Consider the following 12,329-nt stretch of genomic DNA (forward strand, 5'->3'; position numbering starts at 1 on the left):
GCATAGCTATTTCTCCTCTATTAAAAATTGTTCTAGCTGGGTGTGGTGACACACACTTGTAATCCTAGAGCTTGGGAGACTGAGACAGGAGGATCTCGTGGGTTCGAAGCCAGCCTCAGCTACTTAGTGAGGCTCTCAGCAACTTAGTGAGACCCTGTTTCCAAATAAAATATAAAATAGGTCTGGGAGTATAGCCCCAAGGTAGAAAGCCCCTGGGTTCCACCCCCAGTACCACCAAAAAAAAAAAACTGTTCTACTCCACTTCTCCCTCCAGATACCAGCTCATTTCTCTCATGTATTTTATAGCAAAACTATGCAAAAAATTTAGCTATATTCATTGCCTCCAAGTTCTTCTCTTCCTACTTTTCTGAAAGTTCTTCAATCAGTGTGTGACTCCATTCCTCCACTAAAGCCACTAGTCAAGATAGCCAAGGACCCCCATGTGGCTAAATCAAACAGAAGTTTTGGCACTGAACACAGCTGGTCAAATCCACTTCCATATTCTTCACTGGGTTTCAGGAGAACACATTCTCCTGGTTTTACTCTCCCCCTACACTTGACATTCATTTCTACTTAAAAATCAAATCGAAATCTCAGTTTATTATGAGCTAAACCAGCGCTTTTTATCTTTCTCTATAAAACCTGTTTTTCTAGCAGTCTTTCCATTCCAGTCAAGAAGTCTCAGACGACTTCACTTCTTCAAGTTATTCAACTAAAATGTGGCATCACCATGGAGTTCTCTCTTGCTCTCATATCCCACATCCAGATCATCTTCAAAGCACACTCATACACTAGCCACATTTCACTGTGGAATTGCTGCCATCCTGACCTGGGTTTCACCGTGCTTTGTCCAGATTGTTGCAGGAGTCTTCTAACTGGACTCCCTGTATTCCCTTGCCCTTTAAGGTGTAGGCTTCATTCACATCCTAAATAATCTGTCACAACTCATGTCAGAGCTTGTCCCTACTCTTCTCAGTAATTTTCCAGGGTTCCCCCAGCCTCTACTCAGAGTAAAGGTCAAGGTCATAACAGTCTGCATTTCTCCTACTCTTTTGCTACCATGCCCCTCCTCACCCTTTCCAGTCACATTAGCCTCCCCAAATGCTGTCAGACAGGCCCATATTGCTACAATCTCCATGTCACTGCATTTGCTTTTGCTCCTTAGAACATTCCTCCCCAACCTTTCCATGTTATTCATTCTCTCAACCACTTCCAGTCTATGCTCAAATAACCTTCCAAGTCATTTTCACCTTCTTTATCCAAAATCTTAAGCCTTCTTTCCTGACACTTCCTAACTTACTGCTCTGCTTTCTTTTCCTCCTTAGTACTTCTTCCAATGTGTCACACTATATAATTTACTTAATTAATTATCTGTCCCTCCAGCTAGAATATTTTTTGCTCACTACTGTGCCTTCAGTGCTCAGAACTGGTTCATGGCAAGCATTTGATAAATATTTGTCGAATGAATAAATGCATGCAAGACATCCTCTCACTTTGAAATTCATACATCTAATATTTCTTGGGTATCTAGGCATTATTCTGGGTAATATAGAAGATAAAAAGATGAAGAAGCACAATTTCTGCCTTCTGACACTTAACTTTTACTAACAGGGTCAAATTTGTGAGCCACAATTCTAAAGTCACATAGTATTAGGTCAGACCTCTACTTTTGCCATCAGCCAGTAATGTAGCTAGGAGCGATATTTCCCCTCTTTAAGCCTCACTTTCCTCATATGTGAGCTAAAGATGACAAAACTTTAAAAATAAAAATAAAGACCCTGAAGACTGTGGATGAATGCATTAAATGTTAGCAGTTTTGCAAATTGTCAAACACAATAGACTTTAAAATTGGTACCCGTTATTGCTCCTCTTCTCTCCTCTACCCCCAGAATGTTTTAAACTCACTTCTCTCTTCCCAGCTTCTGGGTCCTTTTATGAGGGCCAACTAAAGAAAAGTGACAGATGGGCAGGACTAACTTGGGGAAGGCTGACCTTCCTTATTCACATTTTTAATCTAGTCAACAAACCTGAGTCAGTGCCTTCTCTGCTGGATGCTGGAAGTGCATCAAAAGCCCATGCTCCGGGGTGCCCAGAGATAAGCTTTAGATAAAATGCATCAATGACTGGGAGGATGAAGCAAGAGGGAGGCTGCCAGAACAGGGGCAAGAAGGAGCGTGCAGTTTCAGAGAACATTCCTGAGGAGAAGCCATGCAGAGACGATGGCAGAACAACCAAAGAAACTGCCCCACACCTCCCACCCCCAACTCCAGAAACTTGGGAACAGCAACAGGCAGGGGGCTGCTAATCAGCCTGCCTTCCCCAGAGGCTGATGAGTGGGAGGAACAATTTGGTCATGGCCCCCTCAGTTGTGAAGACCACAAGAGCTTTCAGAAGCCAGGAGCAGCCTGTCTGTTAGGAGCACGCAGCCGCCCTCGCCTCCTCCAGGGCTGGCCCCACTCTTTGTTGGCCTCCCAGGGGATTTCTGTCACTCTGATTTTATTCTCTTACATGGTATGCCAGGTGTAATGTCATGGCATGGGGCTGGGGAAACAACAAGGGCTTAATTTCCCTTCGGCTTGATGGCTTCCTACTGCTAAAATGTCTCAATGAAAAAGGAGTTAGCCCTGGGAAGGGTCAGATTGCTAAGAAAGCTGGAACGGGAAAAGAAGTTTGCAGAGTAGCAAGGCTGCATCTGGCCCTGTTGCATGTGTTCTTGCCCATCAGTACCAAGGTACCCTCTGGACACCAGAGCAGTGACAGCTAGAGTGTGCAAAACCCAGCAGAGAAAAAGAGGCAAATGACTTGGTGGCATTGTGAGCAAGGACTTAGACATACAGGAGCACAAAATGCTCTGCCACGTGCCTTGTGACCTTGAGCAAGTGATTTATGTTGTCAGAATTTGTTTAACCCCCAAAATGACAGCATTCACACACACACACACACACACACACACACACACACACACACACACACACTTGTCTTGAGAATTCAGGTGCTTGGTGCACAGTGAGCTCTTCCTCCAGGTTTCCTCCCTGCTTCGCCTGTGTAAGAATTAACATGCTTTCAGGTTGCAGCAATAATTGCTCCACTAGTTCCTGCATGGTATTTGCAAGTGTTGGGGAGGAAACAGAATTCCTTTGACTTTCACAATGGGGGTGCCTGCAATGTTTCACCAACACTCAGATAATTGGGAAAAGGTCTCTTGGAGGTTGTCATCTGATTTGGAAATGATATCCAGTCATTCCCTCCTTGGTCACCCATTACATGTTTACTAAGCTGCTACTCTGCTCCTGGCTTGTGCTCATAAAGGACTTTCTTGTAACCCAGACATCACTTTGAGAGTGGCACATGGTCACACTCCTTTGCTGGATGAACTCTGTGGTGCTTGGAGGAGTGGCAAGGAGCATCATGCCAGCCCTGGAACCTGTGACAGGTGCATTGGCAGACTAGGAGTCAGAAGAGCTGGCTCCAGGCTTTCCTCTGCTACTAGCTAGCTGGACAAAACACTGCATCTCTGAGTCTCAGCAGCATGAGGAAACCTAGTTCCCCTGAGGCTCTTCTGATTTAAATGTTCTGTGTTTTCAGGTTTATTCTGTGCCATCCTGTTCCCTAGGATGGAACATGAGTGAGTGGGCATGAATTCCATCATCATTATTTTGTAAGTTTTCATAGCAGTCTGCCAGTTCTCATCCACTAGCCACTGCTGACCATGAATCATAAATTTCTCAACACCTTTATCTATATATGTAACACTGAGTTTCTCAAAATTATGGACCTATACCTAATCACTGGTATGTTCTCCAATGCCCAGCACTATTTAGGAGTCTCGGTATTTATGTATATATACGAATTGATCCCATAATGACTGATGTTGGCCAGGGACCAGACACCAGGTTATTCCAGAAGTGTACCAACTACGAACCCATCATCCATTCAAATGCCAATCAAGGCCCACTGTGATGAGTGATTTGGAGGATTAGAAGTGTCATAAAGTATTCTCGTTACCTCTAGGAGCTCTAGATCTGGTAGAAGAACTTAGACATGTCAAAAATTACTGTATATTAATATAGAGAGGCATATATGAGTATCAAATTATAGAAACTAAAGTGCAAGGTATAGAAATTTATATAAAAAGTATACAAAGTATAGAAAGTATTTCTATATAAAGTATAGAAAGTCTACGAGACCTCATCAGACTTCCTAAAGGAGATGATATCTGGATTGGGCCTTAAAGCCTGGCTATAATTTTAACAGGTAGAAAAAGAATCAGTTTATCCTGAGTAAAGTGCATGGAGGCTTGTTCAAGGAACCAGTGTAGACAGGGCACATAGTTGCACACAGAGAATAATAGGAGAAAATTCCAGAATGGTCTGAGAGCTTTAATTAGCTACAAATATAGGTTGAAGAAGCCCCGAATCCCAAAGGTCTCAGAAACTACACAAGATGATCCATTGGATACAGGAATACTGAATATTATGCCCTCTAATTATATTCATTTCTATGTCATCCATTTCCATTTTTGCATGGTGTGTGTGTGTGTGTGTGTGTGTGTGTGTGTGTGTGTGTGTGTTACTGGGCAGGGAACCCAGGGACATTCTACCTCCAAGCTTCACTCTAGCCCTATTTTGTATTCTTTATTTTTTGAAACAGGGTCTCACTGAGTTAAAAAGGACCTCACTAAGCAGTAGCTGAGGCTGTCCTCAAACCTCAATCCTCCTGTCTCAACCTCCCAAATGCTGGGAATACAAGCATGAGCCACCAGGCCGGACTGTTTTTTGCATGTATTTTATAATATAGCATAGGAGCACAGATCGAATGATTTCAATTCTATCATTGACAATTAAAATCTATGGAAAGTTTTCTAGCAGAGAAGCAATCTTATCAGATTGTGCTTTGGGAAGTCAACCTGGCAAGAATAGATAAGACAGATGAGAGATGGGAACAAGGAAGACTGGGCAGGGGTATCGCAATGGTCCAAGTAAGATGCATGAAACAAAAGTTGGGAACTTTGGTGATGGCAGGAGGAGTAATGGACATAGCAAAGGTCAGGATGCGGCAGATGCTGCAGAGAACAGTGGACAGAAGGGAGGGGCAAGAACTAGTTTCACACCCTGAGAATTCAAACTGGTCTGGAATGTTGGGAAAATGTCTGTCTCTGGTTTAGGGAGGATGCTAGTAGAAGTCTAGAACTTGAGATCTTCTAGCCCAGCACTCACATTTTGCTCAGAAAAAAACACACTGAGGTTCAAAGCATGTAATAGATCTGAGGCCAGTCTCAGCTATCCTGAGTTTCACACTGATAATACCCAATGATCTTTTAACTTTGTTTTTTTTTTTCACAGCATAATGTTAGACTCTAACTGAACTTTCTTTTTGTTAAATCATTTAGTACTATCTGTTTTCCAAAAATATACTAACCCAATAGTTTATACTTTGATGCTAACCAAAAGAGATTAAAAGTATACTTTGAAACTCACAACTACAACTTAAAATAGTAATTGTCAATTAAAATAATGTGAAAAGACAATGCAAAAGAGCTTCTTGAAACAAGTTAATGGATTAAAAATGCCCTTAGAAAATAGTCAGCCAAATGGAAGTAGAGAAGAAAGAGAGCCAAAATAGAATAATCCCATTGAAAATAGTTTCAAAAAGAAGAGGATGGAATCCTTCCAAGAAACCAAAAATGAGAGTCTAAAGAGACATTTTAATTTACAACCTCCAAGAGAGCAGGTTCAGAAGCAAAGGTATAGAACCCAAACCGAAAGGGATTAAGGAGGTGAGGAGGCTAACCTGCTCTGTTTAGAGAAAACTGAAGGAAAATGAAAGAAAGACGGTCTAGTAGTTCTAGTAGACAGTAGTATCTTTGGGAGCGTGGACATGGAACAGCCTTTCAGGTAGAAGACAAATGCTGGAAGATGCAATAAGAGACAGCAAAGGTAGAAGCAAGGGGTCATAGTGGGTAGATTATACCTGGAAAGTAGGAGGAGAGGGGTTTTTTTTAATGTATTTATATAAATATTTTACTTACTTATTTTATCTTTTATCCTAGGGATTGAACTCAGGAGGTTTCTAACTCTAAGCTAAACCTCCCCCAGCCCTTCTTATTTATTTATTTTTATTTTGAAACAAGGTCTCCTAAGCTGCTGAGGGTCTAAGTTAAGTTGCTGGGGCTGGCCCTAAACCTGCAATCCTCCTGTCTCAGCCTCCCAAGTACGGGGTCACAGATGTGCACCACCATGACCAGCTAGGAAAAGATTTTGTACTTGGAAAAAGGAATATGTGTGAGGAAGCAGTATTCTAGATGATAAGGCTGTGAAAATAGAGAAAGACAGAAAGAGTGTGAAACAGACACAAAAGAGAGACAGAGTGAGCTGGATAAACTGTACAGCAATATGAATCCACCTTTTGCTTAGTTCCTTTAGTCTGAGAACAGCCTTGGTTTGAATCAACCTTCTTCCACTCTGCAAAAGAGATCTATAGAAGAGCACAGCCTGGGTCTTGGGATCACTTGATTTTTAGAGCCAAGACCTGAATCCTGAAGTTGAGCATACGTGTTCAAATCAGCTCCTGGATCTAGGAAGGCTCACAGATCTCCCTGAACAGAGAAGGGGTTAAATGCTATCAACATTTTGATAGGAGCACCGAGTAGACTCCCCAGAAGGGATTTTATTCTCTTGGCTGCTACTATTCACAGGAGCCAGCACAGCAGATCCTGGAGTAATGCTTTCTCAAATGATTTCCAAGAGCATCTGCCGATCTGATGAAGAATCGATGCCATGAACGCACAAGCCAGCGATGACTCACTGCAAACTGTTGTTGTTGTTGTTGAGTGTTTGCTGAGTGCAGCAGCTCTTTCTGGCATGGCTACTCCCAGCCTGGCTCCAGAAGCCAGGCGGTACTGGGAGAGACACAGCAGGGAGAGGGTCTAGTTTTTGGCATGTCTCTTTGTTCTACCTTCTGTCCTTGGCTTCCTGCTCTTCTTCTGGTGCAGAAAACCTTCACAAGGACATGTTTTGAGAAGCAGCTGATACACACACACACACACACACACACACACACACACACACTCCTCTGTCATCTTGGGATTTGTCCAGGAAGATGAGAATTATGAAAGTAACCAAAGGGTGGAACCTGTCCTTTTCTCTTTCTGATCTCTTTGGTTTTCTGAGACCTAAAGACTGAGGAATTACATCCCTGATGGCAAAGAAAGAAAAGCAAGATTCCACAGAAGAACCATCTCTTTCCATCATTGTTTTAGGCGCATCTGTCTTCATCTTAACTGAGACTCCTGGGCACGGACCTCAGCCCTACTCCTTAAAGCCACATCCCTCCCAAGGGCCTGGCCTGTGGCAGAGCCCTCCACTTTAAGAGCTCACTCTCCATCACCCTTTTTTTAAATCCAAATTTAGGCCACACCATATCTTGTTACAAATTCTCCCTTTGAAATAGGACATGATGGTGCACACCTGTAATCCCAGTACTTGGGATGCTGAGACAAGAGGACTGCAGGTTTGCAGCCAGCCTTAGCAAATTGGCAAGGCTAGCTCTTGACAACTTAGTGAGACTCTGTTTCAAAATAAAAAATAAAATAAGGTTAATAGTGTAGCTCAGAGGTATAAAGCTAATGAGTTTAATCCCCAGCATCACACACAGAAAAAAAAAATCCCGCTCTGGTTTTCTGCCCCACTGAGCCCCAACGTGCAACCCCCAGTGTTTCCCGTTCTTGAATCCTACTTTCTATTTTCTGTGCCAGTCACTCACTCTTGTCTCCTTGGCTTTCCCATTCCCGCCTCCACAAACCCCTCGATTTCCTTCTCCATTTGTCTCACCTGCCATCCCCCTGCCTCCTTTTCTTTCTCTCCTTCCTCTCAGTCCCTCCGCTGACTTTCTTTTTACCCTCTCAGCCAGTTAGCTATGACGTCTTCAAGCTGTTCATGAGAGCATACCTGGAAGTGGACCTTCCCCAGCCACTGAGCACACACCTCTTCCTGGCCTTCAGCCAGAAGCCCAAACAAGAGACCCCTGACCACTCAAAGGAGGGAGCCAGCAGCAGTGAGCCCCACACCCCAGGTACATGGACCGCTTTCCCCAAGGTGGGAGGATGTCGCAGAGCTCTGATGACCTTGCCACAGGCACAGTCTGTATTCCTAGAGCGTCTCTGAAGCATACAAACTTTTCCATGGGGTGGAAATGGGAACCAAGGGACCAGGACTCCTTTCTTCATAGAATCTCACAGGAGGTTATGTCTGATAAATCTCTAGGTCAGTAGAATAAGGAGGATAATTCTGCCATTCAGGATCAACAAGTAGGATGGGGCAAGAGGGAACACAAACTAACATGCGATGGGGGAAGATTCCTTCAACAAAGGCTCTGGTTTATGGATGGAGCGCATTCAGTGTGCGTCAGGCTTCCAGGGCTGGGAACCGTCAGAGGAAGAGGAAGGCATGGCCTCAGTCTTCCTTTGGCGTGGGCTGTGAGAGGGGACACACTCAGCCCCTGTCAGTGGGCATGAGCCTAGCTGACAGTAATTCTGGGACCCATGGGAAGGCCCCCTACTGGTTCCTCTAAGAAGATCGAGGGCATGAGCTGACTTTTAAATCTTTTTGTTCCCCAGATTCTAGTCTACAGAATGCAGATAATGCTGCCAAAGCAGATCAAGCCTGCGCCCCTGATACTGGTGAGTCTTGGGAATACATGATTTGGGGAAGGAACGGGGACTACCCCATCCATGGGGAGGAGCAGGGGTACCTAACCAGAAGTTTTGTTTCCGTATAACTGTGTAACCGTTAGCAGATTTTATCTTTTTGTGGACCTTAAGAACCTCCATCTCCAGGTTGCCATTAGAATCTTCTGGTATTCTGAGGTTAGATAAAGGTTTTTGCTTCACTTGCCCTGGGACAGAGCAGATCGGGACTTAGATCTTGTTAGATTTTTTTTTTTTTTTTTAATCTCAGAGTGAAGATTTTACCTCAGAGAGGTCTGCTTGCCCAGAAATGGGAAAGCTTTCTCAGGAAAACCGTGTGCATGTGAGTGTGTATAGAAGTATGTGAGTGTGTGGGAAGGACTGGCTCTAAGACTGAAGTACAGATGACTCTATCTTGCTGAAGAGCAAGAGTGCAAGATTGACTACACATGCATCTTGAACAAGTTGAGGAGTTTCTAGTAAGTTAAGAGGAAGCCAGTTAAAACTGTTTCAAAGATCTATTTTCCAAACACCTTTTTATTACATATTCCCTTACCCTTCACAAATAAAACTGCTGTAAATATTATTGCACAAGTCTTTGTAAAGACAACTTTCATTTTTCTTGGGGAACTAGGAACAGAATGCATGGGTACGATATAGTAGGTACTGTATACATTTAACTGTATAAGAAACTGCCAAACTCTTTTCAAAGTGGTCAAAGCATTTTACATACTTCGTGGCAGTGTGTGAGTTCCTGTTGCTCCACAACCTCGTCAGTATTCAGTGTAACAGTCTTTTGATTTTTAGTCATTCTAATATGTGTGTAGTAGTGTTGCACTGTCATTTTAGTTTGCATTTCTAATGACTAATGAACATCTTTTCATGTGCTTAATTGCCATCTGCGTATCTTCTTTAGCAAAGTGTTCAAATCTTTTGCCCATTTTAAAATTGGGGTATTTTACTTTCTCCATGAGTTTCAACATATATTATGGAAACAAGTTGTTTCCTCCCCGTCTCTGACTTGTCTTCTTAATCTCTAACAGTATCTTTCAAAGAAAAAAAATTCTTAATTTTTATGAAGTCCAATTTGTCCTTTTGAGCTTTTGGTATTGTATCTTAGAAATCTTTTCCTAACTCAAGACCAAAAAGAACCAGCATCTCAAAAAGAACCAGCATCTCAATATATTGGCTCCTTGAATATATTGTGTCTCCTTATTTGTTTAGGTCTCATTTAATTTCTTTCCATATATTATTGGGATCCATTTACTAAAACTATATTAAGAACTTTTTCATTTATGTTTGTGAAGAATTTTTATGTACATGTTCTTTTTGTAATTTCCTTTATTTTGGCCTTCAATTAATGCTAGTCTCACAAAATGGATTAAGTACAATTATCTCCTTTTAAATTTTCTGGTAGAATTTCTGCAGATTTTATATTACCCCTTTGAATAGTGGGCACTAATTTTTTTTCATTTCTACAAATATTCTTGAGCTTTGTTCTTGGGTACAGTTAAGTTACTTGGAAAAAAACTGATTTGGGGAGGGTCTAGCTTTTAAGCTTATTTGAGAAGAATTAGAAAGGTATTTATTCTAGCCAGGCGTGGTGGCGCACGCTTGTAATCCCCGCACTTGGGAGGCGGAGACAGGAGGATCGCGCTGGTTTGGAGCCAGCCGCGCTGGCTTAAGAGACCCTGTTTCCAAATTTTAAAAATATATAAAATAGGTCTGGGAGTGTAGCCCAGAGGTAGAAGGGTTTCCAGGAACCCCAGTACCACAAAAAAAAAAAGAAGAAGAAGAAGCAGAAGAAAGGTATTTAATTTAATCTAGAGCTAATTTTGCCTCACTGCTGAGGAAAACTTTTCCAAGCACTCCACTGATGATTTGTGAGATAAAGGGCTATCTATCTCATTGGTGGGAATAAGTGTTATTCCTGATTCTCTTTGCAGTCGAGAATTTGTTTCTTCTAACCCTGGTTCTTACCCAGTATCAGGTAGTTTCCTTACATGAGAGTGTTATTCACCACTCAGCTAAATAACTGAGAGTAACTCTCTGTTGATTGTACAAAGGGACCCATCTATATATCTCTGGAGTTCTCTCTCTGTACACCTCCCTCTGTTCCAGGGCTCTGCTCTGTGACTCTAGCCACCTTGGGTTCCCCAGATTCCCAGCTTTATCTCAGCTAAGAGACTAAAGGATCTGCCTGGGCTCCCGCTCCCTGAGTGCAGCCTAGAAATCCTTTCCAAACAATAAGATGTGACAATTGTAAGGGTCATCTTATTTGTTAGGTGCTACCTAATATGTAATGTTCTACAAACTGCCTTCTGTCCAGTTTATTTATTTATTTATTTTAGTTCTTTCAGGTGGGAAGGTAAATTTGGTCCTTGTCACCCCACATTAGCTGAAGTGGAAGTCATCTGTAATGTTTTAATGGATAAATAATCCAGGTGATGTAAGGTTATACCCAGTACAAAGGACTTCTCTCATTTGTCTTTTGCATTAGCGTTATGCTTCTCAACAACTTTGCCTCCATTGGTGATTTTAACATATCTGTTGCATATGCGTTGATGAGGCCCATTTCATGGATTAATTATGAGCTTTCAAGTCAACTAACAGGTGGCTTATTTTTTAAATGGACATGAAACCAGGTACACACCTATAATCCCAGTATTTGGAGGCTGAGACAGGAAGATTGCAGGTTCGAGGCCAGCCTCAGCAACTTAACAAGACTCTCAGCAACTTAGAGAGATTGTAAAAATAGAAAGGTCAGGAGGTGTAGATTGGAGGTAGAAAACTCTGGTTCAATTTCCAGTGCCCAAAACAAAAAGGCAAAAATATTAAAATAAAAAATAAAGCCAACATTTTTTTTCTTCCTTTCTTAACAAGGAATGTGTTCTCATAAGTTTACTGACTGTAATAATAAGAGCTGGTACCAATGAATCTAAGGAAATCATCTTACAGATAGGAAGTGGCTTTAAAAGGCTTTTCTTTTGCACTTTGAAAAAATTAGCTATTTTTTAGCGATTGTTTATTGATTTTCCCATTTGCTAGCAAATCAATAAAACTATTTTTTCTTTCCTCCCAAAGACTTGTCCCAAGTATTTGATCTGGTAAATTGGAGCAAGTTCAGAGATTTCAATAACATATGCAATTTTGTTACAGCGCCTCCTATCTCACTATCTCTGTTTTCTTTGCTTTTTTTTTTTTTTTTTTTTTTTGGGTGGTACTGGGGTTCCTGGAAGCTACCTCTGGGCTACACTCCCAGACCTATTTATTATACTTTTGTTTATTTGCAAACAGGGTCTGTGAAGCCAGCATGGCAGGCTTCGAACCTGTGTGATCCTCCTGTCTCCGCTTCCCAAGAGCGGGGATTACAAGCGTGTGCCACCACGCCCGGCCTCACTATCTCTGTTTTCATCTTAGTCAATTGCGCGTTCATCTTTACTTGCTCTCTGGTGAGCCCTTCTCTAAGAGTGACGTACTGAGGTTATATCTTCTGGCAATATACTGACGGTCTTGTCCAGTAGGAAACGTCTTTCAAATATGTGGCCTTCTGGGAATCCAGGATGGAGTTCCTTTCCTTGTTTTGCAGCTCTGTCTCTTAGGTTCCATCTTGGTCTCTCCATAGGGCCCTATGTAACACACAGAA

The 12,329-nt window shown here is 42.2% G+C and overlaps 1 protein-coding gene across 1 annotated transcript in view; it reads left to right on the forward strand.

Moving 5' to 3' along the window:
- The window catches only part of DGKG (diacylglycerol kinase gamma), a gene marked incomplete at both ends in the record, with an annotated part of 164,082 nt that overhangs the window by 15,129 nt on the left and 136,624 nt on the right, over positions 1-12,329 (forward strand). The window contains 2 exon segments of the mRNA XM_080696557.1: positions 7,905-8,070; positions 8,615-8,677. Coding sequence (XP_080552683.1) covers positions 7,905-8,070; positions 8,615-8,677 — 229 coding nt within the window.

Source organism: Muscardinus avellanarius (genome assembly GCF_963383645.1).
Source record: "Muscardinus avellanarius genome assembly, chromosome: 5".
Classification (NCBI taxonomy): domain Eukaryota; kingdom Metazoa; phylum Chordata; class Mammalia; order Rodentia; family Gliridae; genus Muscardinus; species Muscardinus avellanarius.